The sequence below is a fragment of the Molothrus aeneus genome, chromosome 3, assembly GCF_037042795.1.
Source record: "Molothrus aeneus isolate 106 chromosome 3, BPBGC_Maene_1.0, whole genome shotgun sequence".
Taxonomy (NCBI): domain Eukaryota; kingdom Metazoa; phylum Chordata; class Aves; order Passeriformes; family Icteridae; genus Molothrus; species Molothrus aeneus.
The window spans coordinates 52439776-52463981 of NC_089648.1; the positions used below are offsets into that span (position 1 = coordinate 52439776).

At 39.7% G+C, this 24206-nt stretch overlaps 1 protein-coding gene across 4 annotated transcripts in view; it reads right to left on the reverse strand.

Moving 5' to 3' along the window:
* ARID1B (AT-rich interaction domain 1B) overlaps positions 1-24206 on the reverse strand; it is a 325159-nt gene that overhangs the window by 34902 nt on the left and 266051 nt on the right. For 3 of the 4 annotated variants that reach the window (XM_066546936.1, XM_066546938.1, XM_066546935.1), the window contains one exon: positions 6825-6976. In XM_066546936.1, coding sequence (XP_066403033.1) covers positions 6825-6976 — 152 coding nt within the window. The remainder of the gene's footprint in view (positions 1-6824; positions 6977-24206) is intronic. The other variant, XM_066546937.1, reaches the window with a different exon arrangement.

A 24206-nucleotide genomic window follows, 5' to 3' on the forward strand; every position in this document is an offset into this window, starting at 1 on the left:
TTTCTCTGATAATGGCATGCAGTTGCTTCCCAGGGGTGCAAGGAGTTTAAGGTTTTTTTTTTTATTTGAAGATGCAAGTGCCATGTATAGTATTACTGCTGCAGAGCTGCTGGGTTCCTGGTTCCTGGATTTCTAGAAAGATGCAAGAAGAAATATTCAGACAAATAGACAGAAAATATTGGGCAGAGCAGATGCTAGGAGGTGCCACAACACTGAATCAATGCAAATAACCAGAAAACAGCAGCAAGACACTAGGAGATTCTTTGCCTGCTGAAAACCATGTGCACAGCATTTGTGAAAGACTGGATAACCTTTCCTTTCTCTCTTTTTAATCCCCCTCATGCCCTTCTTTCAAAGGACATGAGGTAAGAAAAATACAGAATAGCCTAAAAGACAATAAAAAAGAAAAAATACATATCCCACATGTAAACATGCAAGAGTCAGTAAAGCATCCCTGTCTTTACCAGAGTAGTGTGGCTCTCACAAAATGACAGTGCTGGCTTGCACCAGGCAGCAGGCACACTGCACAGCGAGCCAAAGATAGGAGGGGGAAAAGAAGCTTTAAAAATACTTCACAGATTGCCCACTACAAAATGATTATTGCACATATTCATGTATTACTATGTTTTAGAAAATAATTAGTTTTAATTACAGCAGTGAGAGCATGAGCAGGACTCTAGCGAATACGCTGGCAAGCTTTGCAGTGCTAATTTGCTAATATCTTTAGCATCACTGCAGGTTGAGACTCTGGCTCTGCCAAAAAAACCTACCCAGCCATGTGCCATGTGAGTTTACAACTGTATGTTCAATATTCAGCTTTGAACTGCCCGTGTTTTTCATGGGCACATTTTCTTGTTTTTTCAAAGCACATTTAAAGCCCAATCAAGCCCTTAAAGTCATCACAACACATAAATCATAATTGAGATTAAAAAAAAAAAATAATACTTGCAATACTTCAGACTTCAAGAATTGGAACAAAAAGCCTTTTACAAGTGATGCAGCTGCACAGAAAAATCTATTGGGATCAGCTAAAAATGCTGTTATTTTTATGTATGTGTGTGAAATCTCAACAAAACAGCCAGTCAACATGCTACTGGGAAGTCAGCATCCACTAAGCATTTGATTTGTGTGCATTTTGCCCTTATATTCTGCTTGAGGAGCTGGGGCAGCTTGTGACCATTCTCAAGTGAAGGACAGCAGCCTAACATGTTCTAGTTTTGAATTTGCATTTTAAAAAATGGTTATTTTTCTTTCAGAAATTTAAAAAAATACATGTACAAAATAGTCAAATATATGCCACAGTGTGGTTTCAAACTGGGATGCAGAACTGTTATACAAAATTCATTTTAACAGTTAACACATTTCATGCTGTGAAAGTGCTACAAAAGAAGTCTTGGGTTTTAGCTTTGAAGCAAGCAAAGCTGACCCTTCCCCTGTAAAGCAATTTTAGAGAGGTCAAACAAAGCAAAGTTAATGATAACGCTTCTTCACCAGAATTCTGCATAGCTAAGTCCTCTGCCGGTATCTCACTTTTATCTAGTTGGCACATCATACTTCTCTTACAAAGAATTTAAAAATTGTGTCCACTTCTGGTAGCCCTGTTTCCATTAGAACTCCCTTACGGAATCTCTGTTTCAGAGGGGTTTAAGTTAACACCTCATATAAAGGGCTACTAACTCCAGTCTGCAGATTACAGCACACATTCTGACTCCATTAGTCATGCTTAGAAATGTAAAAATACAGGCTCATTTTGGCTTTTGACTATTTCTTGTTGGGATATACAAATGTAACTATGAGGAATTGGACACAATTATGAAACAAATAATAAAATTACCCAAATTCTGTTTCACTTTTTGTTCTAAATTATTTAGCTCATCGACATTATTTCTTTGTACCTCTAAGAGAAGAACTGCAAGCATTTTACTGCAAAATGCAAGGTTGTCTATTTTCCCTATAGCTTTTACCCAAGATGTTTCCACAGCTAATTTTCTATCTGCTGTTGAAATGCTGTTTTGTAACTTCTTGCAAACACGCTCTCCAGCGATTTGTGAGAAGACATTCTTGCACTTTTTTTAGCTAAGCGGTACAGTGAGAACATTGTTTTGACCCTTTCTGAGCAGTGAAATACTGTTATTGTCACGAAACTGCTAAAATAAGACACAGTCTCTTTCTACACAGGTACTAATAATTCTGCCTGTGAAGTGCAGACCAAAGGAGAAAACATTGCAGAGAGGAGGATAACAAGGAAATCTTGACTCAAGAAGTGTTGTGGCGTACTGTGAATAGGTTTCAAGTACTAGCCTCTGGCTTATAAGAATTTAAGAGCTAGAATGATTTCAAAAAGCAAGTATAGGTCAAGGTCCTGAATTAGCTATTCCACACTGAATTTAATGTACTCAAAGGCAGATATTGACATGAGTAAAACTGCAGCAAAGAATTCTTTTTTGCTAAAGGCTGCTCTACCAGTCCCAGAAGATGATGAAATACTGTAGAAGCAGCAATATACAAACATTGTTTTTCTCTTTATTGCTAGTGTGATAACAAATCATGCTCTACAAAACAGAACACTCCCTCTTCTCTCCCTTGTAATACATTCCTCTCTCCCTTCCAACCCTAGCACTCTCCCTCTGTGAAAAAAAGAGAAGCAAAAGCAAAAGCAGTGAATTAGTGACTGTGGAGCTGATGAGAGGATCCCCACTGCTTTGATGCCCACTGGAAAAACAGAAGAGGGACAACAGCCACTGCCCAGTGTCCTGCCATGAATGATCCTCCAGCTCTGGGCACAAGTGCAGCCAAAGGTGGTTGGGGATCTTATTTGAAAAAAGTGAGGGAGCCACCAGGGATCTCAGTGCCACATTGCCTTTCTGCTGACAAGTGTTGTCCAAGGAATGACAAGTACAAGCAGTTTGGGATGTGGGCATTTCTATGCCAGGTGCTGCCTTGATTTACAGTCACACAGCCATCACTTGTTTGGAGTATAGGTGATGGGACATTTCAGCTGTTACCACCTACTGACAACCTCCAGAAAGTTTGTCTAAATGTGCATTAATAGCTTCTACAAAGAAATGAATTACAGTGAAAAAACCCCTGAAATAAATTGAGATATCCATTTTTCAGAAAAATGCAACAGAAAAATCCAAATAAAGATTCTAAAAAATATTTCACCTGCATAAATATAATTGCTTTTCCTGTAAGAGGTTCATCCAAATAAACAGCAAATCAAACATATAGCATATGTATGATTTTTAGTATTAAAGAGTGTCCCATTAATTCCCTTAGTGCAAATAATTTTTCCTAGAATTTCACATTTTATGTAAAGTATTATGATGTTGAAAGTTAAGTGGGAGTAACAATAGCCTGAAAAAGAAAGGTTTCAGTAAGACAGAGGTACTGAAAAAAGGAAAGTATCCTTAAGCAGTAAGGGAATTAATGACTTTTTACTGGTTTGTTCATCTCCAGAGACCGCAAAGATCCTGAATGCCAGTTTCTATGCAAGAACAATATGGAAACCTGAGAGATATAAACTTCATATTGCTTCTTTTTAAAGATAATTTTCACTAGAATTAACAAAGCTCACAGCATGAGCTACACTGGGGGCTGTAAATTTCCTGTTTATTATATGCATTTTTAAATTTGAAAAATAGGGGGAAAAATGTCTAAAATATATATATGGGTAATGTGAATTCATACAATAAAAGGACAGCAGCAGTTTTACCATTTTTCTGAATGGCAGTTTGTTCCATAATTGTGAAGGGATTCTGACACCTTTTTCCTGAAGCTTTTGTTATTGTTATGGACGGAATACTCTATTAGAAGAATCTGCCTTCTTTGATCTTGTAATTTCTGTGTTCCTAAACCACTCTGCCTCAGCAGAAGCTGGTGATCTGCTGTTTGATCCACAGTCACTGCTGGAGTATCAGGATGCATAACTGCAGCATGACTTTCCTTTCAATTGTGACATTAATTAAAAAAACCTGAAGACAAAAGGATTAACTGGTAATGAGGAGGTATAAACACTACTAAAAATGGGTGACAAAACCAGTGTTAGACATAGCTGTGCTGAAGCTCCAACACCATATGAAAATAATTATCAGTTATCAGCAATCTTCTCCTATTTTACAGTAAAACCTGAAAGTGCATTTTATTGAAATAAAAGACCTGCCTTCCTCCCTCACAACAGGCAACAAAACTGCCCCCTTCAAAACCCAGACAATGAAGAAACTAACTTCACCTTATTGCTCCCCTTAGGTTTTCACTGACCTCTACCTGGGACCACAGCTGTTGATGCTCAATGTATGTGCGAGTTAACCAATGCCTTCACTCCAGCAGAAGCCACTCAGCTGCACTTGGTTTTGACCCTCCACAATGACTGAACCCTGATTTATCTGATAGATGTGTGATTTTATGGGGCAGGGAGGAAGAGGAAGCTAAGGAGCCACATAGCTGAATTGGTCTTCCTGCCACAGAAAATCCTGTTTTCAAGCTCCTAAAAAGGTATCACCTATAGGTTCTCCACCTCATCAAATCCAGGGCCAGAGCTGTCCTTAAAGTGCACCACCAGCTCAACAAATTATAATTAAAAGTACTGTTATTTACACTTCTCTTAAGCTTCCATTCTTTTGACCAAGCAGAAGGATGAGTTTGGATATGGGGAAATTAAGCATTCCCACAGCACTTGCACTCAACAATGTATTCACACCCAATTTTCTCTTTCTGGTGTAGTGTGTGTCCATCTTCTCCCCAACAGTGTCTCCTGGAGGCCTGTAAAGCAATTCTAGATATGTAGCTGCTCCCACACAGACTGAAAGAGGTGCACTGAACTCCTCTAGCTCATCTCATACTTACTTTCCATTGGGTAATCTCTGAATTAATAAAACTGGAACAAAAGAAAACCTCACAAATGCACTGGCAGAAAAAATCCTGATAAATGTTTAAATTATTAAAAATCCAATATTTCAGAATGCATAACACAATAAAAAGAGTATGACTACCCCATACAAAAGACTGCTAGGATAAATGGTCTTGCATTGAACAGATTTCCACTGTATGAAATAACGAATGGCTGAATTATCTGAACAAAAAAACCTCTGTGAATCTTCCTTTAAACTGGTTATTCCTTAGGAATACATAAATCTTCTTAGGCAGGGCACTCTGCCATCTGTTTGCTGTCGGTTATTTTTGCAGCTCTGGGGGCCAACGGAAAAGGGTGGAAAAATTACTTCTGCTAATAGCAAAACAGAATTTATAGCACAGTTTCAATGCTCAGAAGTAATTTTATTTCAGCAAGCCAGACAAAACACATAACTACACAAACAAAACATAATATTACCTGGGACAGCTCTGGTGGGGAAAAAGCAAGCTATTATCTAATGCTCTTTTCAATAGCTTGTCCCTCTTCATCCAGATGGTGCAGTGTGCTGTCTGGGCTAGCCAAAAGCTTCCAGGCCAGAACTGGAAAAAGCCTTTTTGTTTGTTTGGTTGGTTTTTTTTTGTTAATTTCTCTCTCTTTTAAAAAAATCTTACTAATTAGCAGATTCCTTTCTTCTGCTAACCAAAAGAGTAACAATGTTCTCGAAATATAAGACACTGTTCAGTGTCTCAGCAGCTCCTGTGTAGGGGAAAGGAACTCTGGACATACTAGACACTAGCATCTCACTGTGGCTATTTTCTTCCAAAGGCACCAGAACATATAGAATTGACAGGGAGAAAAGACAGCAAAAGATGCAAAGGATGAAAGAATTATACAGGCTCAGAGGGGTAGAGCAAAAGATGTGAAAAACCTGGCTCTTGGTAAGACACAATTTAGGTAGTAAGGCATTTCTTAAGAAAGAAATAAAAGTAGAAACAAAAACAATTAAGAAACAACATCGTACTACCTTAGCACAACCTATTCAGCTTTCAGAAAAAACTTCAAAACCCCCAACATTTCTAAAAGGGATAATGTAATCAATAAGGCATGCACAGAAACTCCATGACTGGAATAAGTACTTGGGAGGATCTGCTTCGGGGTCATTGAAACTCCATCCAAACACAGCCCAATCAAAGAATTGATCTTTGCTGAAGTATTATCTTGAAGGAGGATAATTGTTAGGAATTCAAGCTGAATATGGACCATGAAGCACATTTGTGCAAAACTGTATTCACCTGTCTTCAGAGTCACACACAAAGCTACAAGCAATTCTGAACTCATAAATCATGATATGAAGGATAAATCCAGGAGCTACATTGAATATGCCTTTTTTTTTTTGCAAGACGAAGTTATGGTAAAATTTTATATACTGATACTAAATGAGGAAACGCTATAAAAATTTTGAAAACAGTAAATATGGCCTGTGTTTTCCAAACAGAATAATTATGTTAAGTGCTCACCTTACAGCATCTTCAAGTCAGAGCAAGTGCACATCTCTTTTTTTAAATGACTACGACATTAAATATTTGAAATTGCAACCTTAGCAAGTAAAATGCTGAAAACCAAAAGCAAAAAGCCTCTTAAAAAAAGAAGCTGTTCTCCTTCCCTTTCTTGCAGACACATACACACATATAATCATATACTTGCTAGTCAACACCTACATCAAGCTGAGTCCAAGAGATGCTGGAACTGTGCAAAACACTGTACTCATCTACGTGCTGTGCAGAAGGACTTAATGAAAAATATATCAGTTACTGTACAAAAAAAACCTGAGCACCTTAGCCTGATTTCAAATCACTCCAAACTACCCAACAGGGGTGAATCAAATGAAGAAGGATGTTCCTCTGCCACCAGCCCAGGGCTGATAGTGTTGAGCAGGATTATGGAGGAAGGTCACTGCTGGAAGGTTACTCACCATTACCTGCTGAGCTGTTCACCATGTTGGGTGCCATGCTGTAAGGAGGAGCCTGTGGGTTCATCAGGCCAGAGCTGTTGTTCATCGGCTGAGTGTAGGGGGAGCTGGAGCCCATAATCCCGCTCTGATTCATGGCAGGAAAATTGCCTTGCCTAGGAGGGGAAAGCACACATACAATATCTCATTACAGACCTCATTGCTGAAGGTGCTGTGGTTTGTCACAGAGCACATCACCTATTGTTTGTAAGGAGAAAGCAGGTAATTAGTTCATTTTACCTATGTGGGGAGCTTTGAGTTAGTCTTGAGCTAATTATCATAGATGTGAAATAGAATTAGACTGAAGACTAATTTCAAGACATGTACAGAGTCTTTCTATGTCACTATCAATCAGAAGAAAAATACAGCTCACATTATATACCCTATGAGTAGACAGCAATATGATCAGGAGTCAAAATTAGACTCTAGCATTGGCATAAAAAAAGCCCCAGCACATCACCATTCTTACCATTTTGACCATGTAATAGCAATCCTCACCAGCAAGAGCTTAATAAACAGTGAAATGCCCAAAAGAAAAATGGGTACCATAGATTCAGTTTCTGATTTCTGCATTTGTAGTTATTGTGTTGAACATGCATCATCTATGCCCAATCTTTCAAAAACCTCCATACATATTCCACTTCATTGAAACAAGAAACCTCAGCAGAACTATTTTGCTTTTGAAAATTAATAGCATATTTGTATAATGCTTGTATATCTGAGACTTAAATTTGTCTCAAAAACTGCCCTAAATGAAGCCCTTGCATAATTCTCCGCATGTTCACACCAAGTATTTTAAAAGACTAAAACTTATCTACTTTTAGATACTTCTGAGAAGTATCTAAGTATGCTTGGTACCTGATTTGTCAAACTCTATAGACAAACTGAGGCATAAGGAAGAAAATAATCTAATTCAAGTAAGCATGATAACCCAATGTAATGCATGATTTAACTTAAAAAATAACCTTTTATTCTTTTAATACATAAAACCATTACCTACCTTTTCTTAGCATAGTTGAAGACTGCATGTATTATCATATGTATATGAGTAACACTTATACATATAAAATAATACATATGAATAAAACACACAGAAAAATACTTGTATATTCATAGGAAAATACAAAACTCAGATCTCTTTCTTCAGTGTGCCCCCTGTACATTTCTGCTGCTTTTCCAAATAAAAGAAACAAGAAAGCAACCACCCTTTTACACAGCTTTAGTACCTGTTAACTTTTATTTCCTTACAAAAAACGAAGCACGTAATTTCATCCTACAGGAAGGGAAAGCTGAATGTCTGGGTAGCAAGATGAGAGTTTTGGTAGAAATTCTACTTTTAATTATTTTACAGTATTCAAATCAAAAAAGACAACTCCTAAATCAAGAACCCTGAGTAACTTCAATGGCTTTGTGTCTTTCCAAATTCATGGCAGATTCCTGACACAATTGGTAGAAGTAGATTTCTTTTATAGGAGGTACAGGAGGAAGACCATTAAAGCACTATTTGGCCTAATTTTTCTTGACACACTGTGAATTTCTTCAAAGGAAAAGAGAACGTGTTATCTAAATAAAGCATCTTTTTCCAAGTCAGTTTTGTCCTTTGCTCTCTGAAGACAAACTTTTCTTCACTCTTGCAAAGAGGCAAAGGCTTTCTTTTGATATGAAGGAGATAACTGCCATACAATGTCATTTCCCAGATGAAGCTTGCAACAAGAAGTGGAGGGAAAAGATTTAAAATGCACAGTGGTGCAATGCTCCAAGGGAAATTACAAAGGGAAAAGAGAAGAGTAGCACGATTTGGAAACAACTATAAATGATTTCAGTCACACAACCAAGCTTTTCTTATGTAAATACTGTATCTTAACACCCCCCCCCCCTTTTTTCTAGTTGAAAATTGCTATATTTCAGTTAACTAAATGCAGTTAACTGAAAAAATGCTTTCTATGCTGGATAAGCAAGGTCCCTTTCTGTTACTGGGTAAAGTTACTAGTGAAGATGAAAAAAATGTGCAAGCGTATTTTCATACTTGAAAAAAGAAGTAATGGATTTTCAGAGGTTCTTTTATAGAGTAAGGCTAGGATCCTGGAAAAGGCAAGTCTCTACAGGTATTTATCTCTTTAATGCCCTTCTTTTACTTTAAAAATACACAGGAGACACACACCTTGCAGGTAAGCTGAAATTGGTCCTTACCTACCAATATTTCAATAGTATTACTTCCTAGTATGTGTATCTTCTAAGCTGTGGGGCTGTTCATTGTCTCAAATTGAGGTACAACCTATTTCATGTTACCCACAATGGACATCAATCTCAATTGCAGCTCATGCAAGCACACTGCTGTACAACAGCTTTAAATCAAAAAGTAGGAAACAATTTCCAGTTTAGATGGAGAGTGGAAATTAAATAAAAAGAATATACAGGCTTTGGCCAGGACAGCAAGAAAACAACTGAAGTCTAAAAAAATTGCTTCTGCACCCAGAAGAACTTGAATGGCAGAACCTAATTCTGAAATTTCATTGGGCAAGGCAATAGCTTTCCCTTTCATCCTCCTATGTAATGTTGCACTTGGAAGAGACACAACTCTCTGTCTCTGGAAAGAGCCCAGCAAGTGAAAAGACTCAGCACCATCCCTGGCAGGACTTTGTCCTTTCCCAGCCCCCTATCAAAGCCCTGACTGCAGCACGCGTGAGCTAATTCAGTAACACTGAAAGGACATCCTGTCAGAGTAAATGCTGTTTTATTATCAGATTGGGTGCAGTGAGCAGTACAGAGCTTCTCCACATATTATTTTGCTCTATGATGGCTTGGAATGGAAAGTTTCTTTAGGGAGAAATAATCAGGTATTACTTCAGCCTTTAATTCTCACTCCACAGTAGGCCTCCTTTGAGTAAAGACTGCCGACTGTGACAAATTGTGCTGCATCAGTGCTATAATATGAAGTGGAGTCCATTAAGAACTGAGCTGAGATCACCAAACTCATTTTGATTAACCTCCAGGTCACTAAACACTTATAAATATGTTACACAGCAGCTGCTAAACATATTTATATATGCTTAAGGTCACAGCATCATCTGTTGGTTGTTGGAGTTAAGTCAAAAATCTTATGTTTCCTTCTGTGCTGCTTTTAGTTAAGGCATATCCAACATACTACAGTACTAGATTCTCTCCTACATCTCCCAATTCCCTCCTCCATTTTTCCAGGATGCTAAATAAAAATCAAGCCTTTAAAAGCAGTCTGCTGTACACGTAGTGACATCTAATGGCAAAAATTCAACTGGCCAGCTATGAATTTTATAGCAGTACAAACTCAGCTAAGTATACAATTTTACAGTATTTGCCACATAAACACCAAGGGCTGGGTTGCTTAGGGATGATGCAATTAGGTATAATAGGAAGAAATTAAGAAAAGATACACTTAAGTTTAGTATAATGAAAAGATGTCTTCCTGGTGAGATACAGTTACCCTCCAAGGGAATGAAGGAAACCTCAGCTCCTGACATTTCTGCATGCAGGCAACATATACAAATACATTAAAATGTATTGGTCAGAGAAACCCTGCATGGTGTATGAACTAGAGTATCTGCTCTTGCAATACCTTGATCCCAGATAATGTATTTTTCCCCATTTAGAAGAACAAGCAGCCAGGCGAATACAAATTTGGGATTATGCTATCCATTTAAACACAATACCTAAGGCTACAATTTTTTTTCCTGCTCTACTGCTACAAGTAGATCTTGAAGAGTTCGGCAATTTTAAGAGATTTAAAGTGGAAGAGAGGAATCTGCTTGCTTTCTACGGTTTATTTACTCTGCTGACAATTTAGCAATGCATCATGCCAGAGCTAGTTGTTATGCTTGAGGAAAGGGCTGCCACCTCAGGGAACTTGGAGAAGCTGGAGGAATGTGCTGACAGGAACCTTGTAAAAGTCAACAGGGACAAGTGCAAGGTCCTGCACCTGGGAAGGATGAGCCCCCTGCAGTGGTGCCAGCTGGGATTTGACCAGAGGGAGCAGCTTTGCTGAGAAGTCCCTGGGCATCTTTGGCAGAGAGAGCTGGGCATAAGCCAGCAGTCTGCCCTGGCAGCAAAGAGGGCCAACAACATCCTGGGCTGTGTGACGAGGTGCAGAGTTGGGAGATGGAAGAAACTGATCATCTCCTCCTTCCTCAGGACTCACTGGACTCCATCTAGAGTATCATGTTCAGTTTTGGATCCCCAGAAAAGAAAAGATGATGATAAACTGGAGTGAGCAGAGAACCCCTTACATGGCCAGGGCTTGAGCACTGACCCTGGAAGGGCTGAAGGATGAGGCCTCATTCAGCCTAGGGCAGAGACAGATGTTGAGAGGAACCTACAGCAGCCCCATAGCACCCAAAAAGGAGGTCGCTTTTCACAGTGGGCATGGTGGGGGGACAAGACACACTGGGCAAAACTGAAAACCCATCAAGTTCAGACTGGGTGCAAGGAAACCATTTTCCCAGTGAAAATATTGACAGACTAGATTTGGTGGCCCAAAGGGCAATCTCTACCTTTGGAGATTTTGAAGACCCAAACAGGGTAACACCCTAAGCTCTAAGATGAACCTGATGAGGAGAAGGTTGGACTAAATATTCCTCCTGAGGTTCCTTTCCAGCTTGAATGATCCTATGATCTTAATTTGTTGGCTTCACTGTGCTGTTGACAGTCTGGTATACTACTGGGTCCAAAATACAACTGCTCAAATTCAAACCATTCCCTTTTAAGAAGTTCTTCTTCTGATCTTTTGTTTTCCTTCATTTGCAATCTACCCAAAGCTTTATCTGCACCTAATATCTTTTCTCTGCAAAACAAGTAGCATCAGATCTAATTGTGTCTTCTGAGCTAATGCAGAAGTCTGTATATTTAAAAAGAGGAGTTGACACGCAAGATCTGGTCATCGTTAAAAAGCACAACAAAGAAATTGTTAGGAAGAACAGCACTGACAGTACACAGGAGCACATGAGTGATCACAGCTGCTGAGCACTCTCTTATACTGAAATGCCTTCCTTTAATTGGACCTGAAATCCTCAGTAAGTTTATGTGTTGTCTCCAACTGTGACACAGAAGTCACTCTACAGCCCTTGCACTTCATAGAACTTCCTGATATGTGATTTAGTACCTCCTCTGTTTTGGCACCTGATGCAAGACTTATACTGTCATCTTTTCCCTTCTTATTGAAAAAGTATGAATTCACTAAGAAGTTGAGTTCAGATGGGTATGTGGTTTACCTATGGACAGTGACAGAAGTGGATTATGCTTCTCAACAAGGCAAGAAATGAAGATATGACTTTTCATACGGAAACATGTCAAAGCTCAGGGTGTTATGTGTACATAGAGATCAAGTTCTAAAACTTTCTGTGGATTTCCTAAGAGACACTTGATGCCTTGTACTCTTCTCTCAACCTACAACACCACAGCAAAGCCCTTCATACAGTCAGAAAAAGTGAACCAGCTTCTGTAATGAGCCCTGTAGCAACCTGAGCACAGTAGGAGAGTCCAACATGGAAATGTATAGGGAACAGAAGAAAGCTTCAGAGGTGGAAAGCATAGAGGTGATGGAGGTGAGGAGATTTTGGGGCATAGAAAATAGAAATGAAGGAGACAGCAGAAGGAAATTAAGAAGGAAAAAGGATTGGGAGCATTCTCACTAGGTGCCAAAGGTTTTTAGGGCAAGGAGGATGATAGGTGCGCAGGACAAGGAGTAGGGAGAAACACACAGAATGCTGCTACTTCCAGGGTAAACACAGGCTATGGTCCCTCTAGCACAAGTGGAGCCTCTTAGCCAGATATGCCTGGAGGAAAGAAGGAAGGAATTCACAGGAAGCTTCCAAAGCAGGGTGCTACGAGACATCTGCCTTCCCTCAGCCCCTCAGCTTGTGCACCCTGCCCTGAGGGAGGGCCAGGCTCTGAGGTGGCCACCTCGGCCCAGTGCTGGGGGGGCCCCAGTTCAAATGTGGCACAACAGGGTGATGCTGAAAGGGCAATGCTACGGGGACAAGAGCAGAGATGGGGCACACAGCCCAGGCAGGGAAGAAATGGCATTGAGTCACACTGCACAAATCCTGGCAGTCACAAACTCCTATCAGTTGTTTGTTAGGCACTTGGGCACTGTGCCTCCTGACACTTGATGCAGCATGTACCTAATGTGGGGATTTCTCCCAGTTCTGCTGCTCTAAGTGCTGGACCTGAAAAACTATCCTGTTACTGTGACCTGGCCACCTGAGCAGTTGGCTGGTGAAAAAAAAAAAAAAAGGCCCCCAAGTTTGCCATTTCTGCTCCAGATCTTTAACCTACATCAGTTTTGCAGTGAATGCACTGCAGCACCTCAGGGGAGTAATTTGTGTAAACATTTTAAAAGGAACATTTTTTCTTTTAATGCTGACACACTGCTAAGGTGGCTACTTGATTACAAACTGTGAAAATTACTGCGTTAGGCTGCACTCACAAATCACAGTGTACTGACCAAATTGCCCTGTGCTTATCTGTGCCAGGTCTGCAGCATGACAATATTTCCTCTCTCTTTTAAATGTCAAAGTATGATTTGGGGGGTTGTTATTTAAACACACTGACCTGCACAATAACCAGAAGTACTTTATTTAAATCTGTCCTGAGCTGGGACTAGCCTTAAGCGCTTATAATCTGTCACACTTTGACACCAAATGGGTTATTATAATGAGAGTAATTCAGGAGTGAGACCTGTGAATGCTTTCTCCCTAGAGAATTTACACATAAACATGTGCAGGCAGATACATATGTTCTTTTGTTATGGATTTTCCTTCTTGCTACATTATGGGCATCCTTGGAGAAGTGAAACTATTTCTATTGTCAGCGGATATGGGAGAACTGAAGAAGGGACAAGAGAGTGAGGGAAAATAAACCCCAACATTGCTTATTTTGTTCTGCCTGGAGGTTCACAGCACTCTTAGCAAAGGCCAAGACAAATGAAGCCTGAATATTGGCTTGAGCAGCTATAAAATGGCATTGAAGGCAGTTCCCATGTGAATAAAACAAATTAATTTAACATAATTGTATCTGAAAGCAAAGTATCTTCTTTTTGTTAGTTGCTACTCTAAGTATACTAACCTGGACTTACATGTCCTCCTCTGTTCAGTGAGGAAGTTCACCAATTGTAATAACAAAGTTTCAGAAAATCAACCACAAAAGCTGCTGATGTGACAGGTATTAGGTCTGCCACAAGACTTTCTGCCATTTTTCAGGCTAGAAAGAAAGAAAAAATTTTACACCCGTGCATATCTACTTGTGGGAGGCCTAAGTTCTGAAATACACTGACAAAGCACAGGGAAACATAAATGAAAAAGTGGATTTGTACTGAGGGGTGTGTGTGTGTATGTGTCTGCTGACAAGAGGTACACAGAACTAACACAAAACTGTTCTTCTCAACAACCAGGCCTAAATGCTAATGCTAAAATGGGGGAATAATTCTAACATTGTAATTATGTGTTAGTGCAAATCACCTTGTGATCCACTGCAGTTGGACCAAGTACACTGCAATATCTGGCTGATCCAAATATTGTTGTGTAAGATACTTTTAAAAAGAGTAACAGAAATAACCTTTCTAAATATATTATCTTTCCTCTGAATTACACAATTACTTGTGCCTTTACCATCATCTCCATTGCTTGGATTTTACTACGGAGTAATCACGGAGGGGGAGGAACTTAAAAATTAGTTGCTCATACCACACTGATTCAATGCTGAGCTACTCAGAAAAAGTTACAGAAACCTATTGTTGGTTTACAAGCTGTTGTCACTACATTAACCATTTTTCCAGTGAAAATACCTGCCTGATGGGCTACCTACTCAGGAGTCATTTAAAGCCCTATAGAAAAGGAGTGTCATACCACATGGAACTCTGGAAGAGCAACATATAGAGGCACATGTAATTAATGAGTAATAATGCTAATAACAACACAACTACCCAACATTTGCACAGCTGAATGCATACTGGGATTAGAATAAATCTCTCTACCCCATTTTACAGATAATAAAAACTGAGGAAGAGATCCAAGATTAATAATGGTCTAAAATATGGCCAAAACAATAATAAAGTAGTTGAATACAGTGAGGAAAACACAGCACAAGCCCGTTAAAAAGAAAATAAATCCCTAACTTCATTTGATCCTAATGACAGAAGGGTGTGTGATTGAAAAGCATTTAGTAATAGTGAAATACTGTAGGGTTTTGTTTGTTTGTTTAAGTTGCAGCCATTTGATTTTCTTTTTATAAAATTCCCTTGTGTTAATTAAAGTAGTTTTGGTCTGAATTTCATAGTGATCACAGCATTTGATCACCAGTCTTCAAACCCACAAGGAACCCCTGAAATGCCTTTGCTGCACAGCATTCTTACAAGTGCAGCAACACCTCCATATCTGAATTTATCCATGTAAGAACAAAATATGTTCTGGGTACTCCATGTAACCTGTACTGGATAAATACAATTATAATGCTGTTTGACAAAAACCACAGAACAACTGAAAAGTGGGCCAAGTCAAATGGCTGGGAAACCTATCAGAGCTCTGCTCTTGGTGACCTCTGTCTACCTTCCCCACACATGGATTTCTACTGCAGCTCTAACAGCAACTGCTTGCACAACTGGTATCTGAGCACTGAGGGGACACATTTCCTAGCCCAAGTGGAGTGTGTGATGCACAAAAAAGGGCTGCTTTAATTTGTCCAGCAAGCAAAAGCATGCATGAACTGGGTTTACAGGGGAAAAAATGAAATTTGCCCTGTATGGCATGATGCTGTCAATCTGAACCAGAAGATCAAGAAGGGTGATTTAGCCTGGTGTGACTTGATGTCAAAATGGGAATGACTCATATGACTCTCACTATGCACCTTCTATTTCTGTGCATGTTTATAAATAGCTGTATTAAAAAGTCGGAAGGCCCTATGAACTCTCTCCCAGAAAGATTACTTGAAAGTGGTAAGAGTCTGTGCCCAGCACTTGAACAGCCAGAAGGTCACCAAGGTGTGGTGCTAAAAAGCTACAGGAAACTGAGGACACGCTTTGTGTTTTACAAACTCAGTTTCCTCTGCTGGGACACTGTCTTGAGAGAGGTTTGACCCCTGAACTCCCTGTCTTCCACCTGGGAATTACAATGTACAGCCACATCCCCACGCTGCTTCTGAGCACCTTGGAATGCACTGTGCTAGCAACCAACTGAAAATCTAATAAAAAGCTGAGCATTTCATGCCAGCTCTTCAATGTATTTTTTTCACAGTAAAATGTCATCTGGCTGACAGCAGCATGCTGAATGCAACTGTGCATGTGCATCAGCATGGTGAGGAAGTTCTCCAGAGGGATTTTCCAGCAGACACGTTTTCACTCACCTATCTTTGCCCAATGGCCTGGAGCAGTTATAAGTTTATTGATATTATTACCAGCACTGTTACCATCAGTCTCGGCTCTTTGGCACACTGGACAGTTTCACAAGAGCAATGTAGTGCACATGCTGGTATGATTTCAGCTGCCTCTTTTCTTCATCTTTGTTTCAGATGCCTGAAACCTACTGTGGCCACTGCCAACAGGTATTTAATGTGTTAGTAAGATTGCCAGCCATCATTAACAAAATCTCATGCTGTTAGGTTATTATTTAATGTGATTCTTACAAGGCTACTTTTATGTCCAGCTAGAATTGGTGTTTCCATCTGAACTTATCAACAAACTGAAGGGCTCTTCCCATTTACATTTCTCCAGGCAGCATAGCTAAAACAAAAAATTGTTTATTTTTCTCTCAAATACCACCCTTGTAAAAGAACCTTAAACCGCCTTGAAAACCTGAAACCCTCCTACCATTTTTTATGTCCCTCCCCTTCTGTCACAAAAATCTCAGGCTGTTCAATCACAGTACTGTACTTGCACAGTGTTATGTGCCAAATCACACAGCACAGTCACAGAATTAGCTTTCTTCATGAGTCCCATTAAACAGATGGCTATTCTACTTTGTTTTGGCTTTTTTTTTCAAACCACTTCTGTGATTTAAACTAGTAGATCTTCTGACAGACTGTGAAAACTGTTTCCTCATCTGAAATAGTTTTTGTCACCCAAGAAAGAGTGTTCAATCTAAGGTCCTCCCTCATTTAACTTTATACAACATCAATTAATGAAGTACTGCATTCTTAATGTCCTAAAGATCATATTTTAAGGAACAGAATTTCTATGTAACCCAGAGGCAGAATGTTAATAAGCTACACAAAGTCCTACACTGCAATTTTGTTTCAAAATAATTAGTCTTTCTACAGAGAGCCATGAATCTCCTAAACACCCAAATCAAGCCAAAAATAATCTTGACACAATAATAATCGAATTAGAAGTGTCTTTGAGGTAAGTAAAAATTCTCATTCATGACTAAAAATCATGCTTCCTTCCCAACACACTCCTTCTTTCACAATTTAAGAATGGTTACTCTCTGAAGGAGGAAAAGAGTAGGACTCTTGAGGTCTGTGGTTAATCTCTAAAGGCATGAACAGCATACAGCAGTCTACTTGATTGATGAGTCCAAAGAAGAAAAAAATGCCTCCCCAAATCACTGGTTGCCTGCAAGAGCTCTGCAGCATGGTGACAACGAGGGCTCCAAAATGATGGATTTACCTTTTAGTAAAACAAAATTCCAGATAAAAATGTATTTCTCTTAGTCTCCCACAAGAAATGGCTTTGGTTAGCTCAGCATGTAAAGTTTCTTCAAATCCTTATACAATTTTATCAGCAATTTTGAGCTGATCCATAAAATGCATCTCCATTTAAATAAAATTATCACAGAAGATTTCTAGCTCTCCCCTTACAATAATAAATACATATAAGCTGAGCTGAACTTCCTCTCTCCTAATACATTATAGAACAAACCCATACATGATTCTGCTTCGTAAAGCAAAACATAAGGAAAAGAAAAAAAAAATAAAAAAATCAGCTTGATACAAATGACTATTTCTCATGAAGAGGGAAGAAGCATGGGTCCTTCAGAAGAGAAATATGTCAATGCTGGTTAATAGCTTCCTTAGAAATTACAGTTACAGTGAGCATTAGTATTTGGACTTTTTACCCCTTAAATCACAGTGAAGCCTAGCATGGGGAGAAGATATTCCAGCTATTTCTGCGCCTCCTCCAGCCTCAAGTGGAGCCAGCATGGAGTATTTGGGGTTCAGAGACAATACAGCCAGTTAGGCCAAAAAGCAAAACCACTTCACTCTGCTGAAACTACACACGGACTTTATTTTGGAAGCCAAATTTAGTTTCATGGACTGAAAGTACCACCTGGATATTAGAGCAGCACTAATTGAAAGTAAAGTGGGGCTCATTTCAGGGTGACCCATCAAGATCTCTAAAGGAAATCTGTGATTGTTTGGAGGAGCAGAGCAAAGGGGAAATGACCAGACAGCTTGAGCCTGGAGAACTGTGAATGGCCTGAATTCGAACAGGAGCAACTCCTTCCGTGTGACTGAATGTTAAATAAAAGACCCGGCAGAAAGAGCCTTTCTTGCCAGGGGCTTATTTCAAAGGCAACAGATAACGCAGGCACTGGCTCCAATTATGGCTACCAGTCCTATCTTAGCCTAGTTTACTTTGGGGATTTCACAGCTGGCAGCCTTTCATCTAGAAGTAGCCTGGTTTGAATAAGCAAAGAAACTTGAATGAGTACTTAACCTTCCTGCACTCCACCGAACTTCCCAGCAGAGAAGAACAGCACCTCCAAGCTTAAGGGGAAAAGGGAAAACAATGGAAAATATATACTCTCTCCAGGGATTAAAGATGGTAAGTTTTACTGGAGCGCTTCAAGACTTCCTGCTACAAAACTGCAGCTTTCAAAATCACAATTAGAATTTTAAATCCAAGTTTCAAGATCAAAAGGGCCAGACTGGAAAATACTGCACAAAACTGACAGGCACTAGGATGTAAAACACCGAAAACAGTTCTGAGTTTTATTTATATTATTATTCTTTTTAAAAAATTTATTCCCCATTTCCGCCTCCTTCATTTTCCTTTTGACATTTTAATGCACCATGTCCATTATTATATTTCCTCACCAGTACCTTCTAGTCCATCAGCAGTGCTGCATTACCCTGCTGTTGGAGAAAATAATAGGGAAAAAGTGCTTTGCTGGCACCAGCAACACGGGATTATGAATTATACATACATAGCAGGGGAGAAATGCTGATGGAAGGTTAGTGTGCCTGGATGTGTGCAAGTGTGCAAGTGCATGTATACACACACACAGACTAAGAAGAAGACATCTAGAATGCACTTTTAAAACTAATTTACACTAATTGTGTTTCTCTGGACAACAGAAATTCTCTAATATCAGTGCGGCTTTGTTTGATCAGTTTTATGACTGATTAAAAATGTACTAAATTCTTCTCACCACACTACAATGAGGCTGTGGTATCTAACCAGTTGCTAAGCAATTTAGAACCAGAACCACATTCTAGAATGCCTAGAAGTATGTCAAAGCAATGCAACATCACATATTATTGTAGAGACTGAACACCACTTCTCAGGTGGGGATCAACAGAAGATAATGTAAATATCCACCTCAATTTAGCAACCCAATGGCCAGGATTTAAAATGATCAGAGGTTGCAAATAGCAAAACTGGTTCCCAATTCCTCAGTTTAATAAACCACTGGGTCTGAATCGTCTCCTCTAAAATCAATGGCAGTGAATTCTAAATTCACTCAATCTATAAAAAAAATTGCTTTAATTTACAAAATTGCAACATGCAATCCTGAGAATCATATTAAGGTACTTTGAGGTCAAAGGGGCTGCCTTCAAAGATAGGATTGCTCCTCATGTAGGCGCATCAAAACTCATTTTGTTGTAATTAGTTCAGGTATTGATAACTGTAGTTGCACCAACAAAAGGCTCATTTTAGCATCCAGTTGGATGCACATTCTACAGCCAGCTAGCACCAAATTACATTTTCTAAGGCTCCACTACTAACAGCATCCAAGCCAGCCATTTTACAACTATGTTTTTACCTTTCCATATACCACAGTCATACTTTCAACTGCTAAGAAGACATGCTCAGAATGACAATCACTGCTAGCACGAGAGATGCTGGAAGTGATGGTAACAAGCATCTAGCTCTAAAGATGGCGGTTGACTTTGGGTGCCACACTGATAATCAGTTTTAAACTGAGAACTTGCATTGGAAGCAAAAGATCACAGACAGTGCACACACAGTCCTGCAAAGGTTCAAACTGGGCATCTATAAACTGAGGAGCTCAGCACTGGCTGGTACTAGAAGATATTGGCTAAATTTGCTGCCTTTCACATCAACAGGGAAAACAGTATCTCATTTTCTTAAAACTGTTATTACTGAAGGCTTATTGTGATGCAGTTTTGTACACACAGGAACATTCATCTATCGTTATAAATATATGTGCTGTTCTAAGAATCACAGTGTGATAAAACATCTTTTGGAGCCACCTGGTCCTTTAAGGTCTCCTCTGAGTTCTAGTCTCCTGCAGCAGAACTAGCCTTGGGGTTTCAGTCAATACCAACTTTCTTCCATGGATATATTAGGTCTTCAACATACAGTCCTCACCAGTCAATGGTTATACTGAGACCAAGACAAGACAAATATAAAAAGGAAAACACTGTTTTGTAGTTCCTTCACACTCTCCTCCTGAAAATAAAGTGAATTACTACACAGGGTACTAGAGATTTATTTAACATTGCCTGCTGTGAACTTTTACTCAGAGCAAGCTTGAACGCCCTGGGTAGCTTGAAACAATGAAGAGATTCAATGAAGAGATCTTAAAAACACCTTTCTTTTCTCTAGCCTGACATGGCAGTTATCATTTGGGAAGCCTTGGCATGCATGCACAAGACAGCCTAGCACATAGTACGATTTTAGGTTACAGGGAAGGTATTATGTAGTTGTATAAATTAATCTAAACTTAACATAAAGCAGACCTCAAGATGAGGTCAAAGGCTAATTCAAATGGTGTAAACCTAGTATCTTCCACAGCCACCACTTTAATTTATATGATTTTAATCTATTCTAATGAAAAGGGTGGTGGTCTGCTCTGAGGATGATATCTAGGTGTAACAGGCTGACACTCAGATCCTGATCATCCTGTCCTGCTTAATGAACATTGATTTTGTGCCCCAGTGGAAGAGATTTTTTTTCTGATGCATGCCATTTAAATTCATTTTATGCTGCTGCTTAGTGTGGCTTGGCAAGGCAGAGGCAAACCAGCGTTCTGTGTCTACAGGAGACTCCTGAGCTGGGAAAGGACAGAGCCTGTGGATTAACAGCTGAAGATAAATTTCTCTCCCCTATTGATACTTGGCTACTGAGTCCACAAGTTGACCTTGAAGTGGATCACAACCAACTTGAACAGAAATACTGCTGTGTAACCATGACTATGACATAACCATTTGATTTTATTCTTAATTCGTCACAGAGGAGGGTGCTTTATAGTAGTAAGAATGCAACACTTTCTGAGCTCCACAGCTGAATCTTATAAACTCAACACATTCAAAGAAAAAGGCTGGGCACTGTCCATGCATGTTGGCATACAGGAGTAGATGTCTTCCCAGTTAGGTAAAGTAGTGTGGTGGGAGTGTTCTCCCATTTCACTAAGTTTTGTTTTTTGAACTGGATAACCAGTAGATTTCTAATTTTTTTTTCTTTCTGCATTTTTTGTACACATATATGAACAATGTTTTTAAGGGACAAACCAAACTAGCAGTTACAGAAAACTGGTAATTAAAACTTAACTGCCATGGCAACAGCAATAATTTGGGTATTAAAGATTTCCTACAGAGGTAACAACTGGAGTAACAGGATGGCAGGGAAGTCCATAAGAGTTAAATCTCAGGTGAAGATGGACTTGTTTGTGAGAGAGCAACAGGCTGGGAGCCAACATAGGCACTTTCTCCCGGTTCTGTAACTTGTGATATGGTTACAGAAATCAGTGTGGAGGACTCTGGTGAGAAAACAGTAGTTGCACTTCAGGCAAATGTTTTGCAAGGGATACTAAGTGCTCCTAAAAATTCTTCTAGAGACTAATTTTTCAAATACATGCAAAATCAACTACAGTGTACTAAAACTTCCTTGCAAATCCCATTAAGAAGCCCTGTAATCACTCCTGAAGTACATCATCTCTCAGAAAAGGATCACACTTTGGGGGTTGCAGTTCTCTGCCTAGGCAGTAGTGACAATACCACCAAGTCCAGAAAACGTGGCTACACGCACTGCTGCAGACAAGAACACCAAAAATGAAGAGAGAAAAATGGCGCCTGGGTCAGGGAAGGAGACAGCTCATTGCTTCTCAGTGATGAGGTTCTTCAAGTCCCTTTTAGGCATAAGGAAATAGAGCTGTGCCAAACGCCATGCAGGTGTGCTGAGTGAGTGACATGCAGATTTTCATTGTTCTGTCACAGTGGCATTAGCAAAAAGAATCCAAAAAACTAAAATCCCCTCTACAATGCAAATATTTCTGTATCTTTCATGTGATTTTTATAATCCTTCAGCAGCCAGATGGGATGTTCACAAACATTTTCAAAAAATGCCAAGGTCCCACAGCAAGTCCAGTTTACACTGCTGCCTACCCGTACTGGTCAGGCTGGTGTGCTGAGGGAGCTTGAGTGCAGCCATACTTCTTCAGATGCTGTGAAAAAAACATGGTGTGTCTGCCAGCCCCAGACTGGATAAGCAGGTGACCTAATGTGTGGTGGCCTGAAGCAGGACTTCTCTGGATTTGATCTGTATCACAAATCCAAGTCAATGTCAAATACATTCCTTCCATATGCGAGTCTCGAGGACTTTCAGGAATAGCCAACAGCCATTATGCTTTCTCCCCTACAGCTGACTTGAGATCAAAGAGGAAAACAGTGTGCTTGCAAACCTCTAGCATGAGAGTGGTGTGACAAGTTCCTCCCAATTTGCAGTGTAAAAATAACCCTTTTGCCAGTATTTGTGATAGAGATTCAGTGATTGCTCAGCTCTTCCATAGGTGCCAGATCACTGAAATGAGCAGTATGTGATAGGAATGCTCCAAAATGGTGCAGTTTTGTCCCGTCAAAGCTAGAAAGAAAAAGCAGTTCTACAAAATTTACATGGGAGGAAAATGTGAGATAGAAGTGGTAATCATTTAACCCAGTTTTTGATCAAACATCACACACTATGCCCGCCCAACGTGTAAGTTGAATCACAACCAAATGCTTTCCACTTAACACAAAGTCTTTTCTTGCTGTCAAGACCAACAAACGTGAGCTTTTCCTTTCATTCTATGATTATAGAGAAATCCTGTTCCTGCAGCTGCAGTGATGGCCTATTTATTCCTTCGTGCCTGACCTATCAGCTTATAGCCTAAACCAGACAGACAGAAGCAGACTTCCATAAATCCTACTAGACAGGCCTGTTAAAACAACCAACAGAAGAAAGGGACTGCTGGTTCACAGATATCTGCTGGAGTATGGTCTGCTTTAAGGGAGCCTGTTTCTATTTTACTGAGCAAGAACATGAAGTACACTAAATTAACTGTTATAGTTTTAAAAGTTTGCTGCTGCTTATCATTAGTAGCCACCTGCCTTTTAAGCTCTCAACACAAGAAAGTAACAAATACAGGGACACACTGGCTTCCTATTTCTTGTTTAACACTGCATCTTGGAATAAGAGCAACACTAGTGTCCACAAACACTGGTCTTGAATGATAAATATCTGGATGAATGCATGTGCATCTGTGTATGCACATGCATAAGTGCAGTGAGCAATATACACATATGTGAACACATTCATCAGAAGAGTGCAACTAGATTTGTGTAATTCTCAAACATTATGGACCTTCTTGCAACAGAAAAAGGTAATAAATATGCCAGGAATTATTTGGGTCCAGGGAAATGTGGATGTTACTTAATCTAAAAAATTACACCAAAAAAAATTAATTGCAAATATTCAGTCATTTTAAGAATGACATGGACAGCAAAGCGTCTTTTACCAAAACCCATATATGAATGGCAACATGTAGCTATGCTGCCCAAATGGGAGACAAGAAGGCAGAAGAGGGCTCCAACTGCTGCAGTTCTGTCTGCAGGTTCTCTATTATGGATGCACAAGTGGCAGGTTCAACTCCAGATAACTACAGATTGTTTTATGTCTCCCTCTGCCTCTCCCCTCCAGCTGTTCCCCTCAGCCTGCCCTTCTCTGCCCTTCTGCAGGCCTGCTTGGGAGCAAGAACATCCCACAGAAGAGAACTGCCATCAGCACTGCTGTTAAAAACATGAGTAGTAGATGCAAGAGTTGATGCACAGCTTCACAGGCTTCCTTACTCTCTGTCAGGGGTAAGCTGCTGAGGACATGTTGGC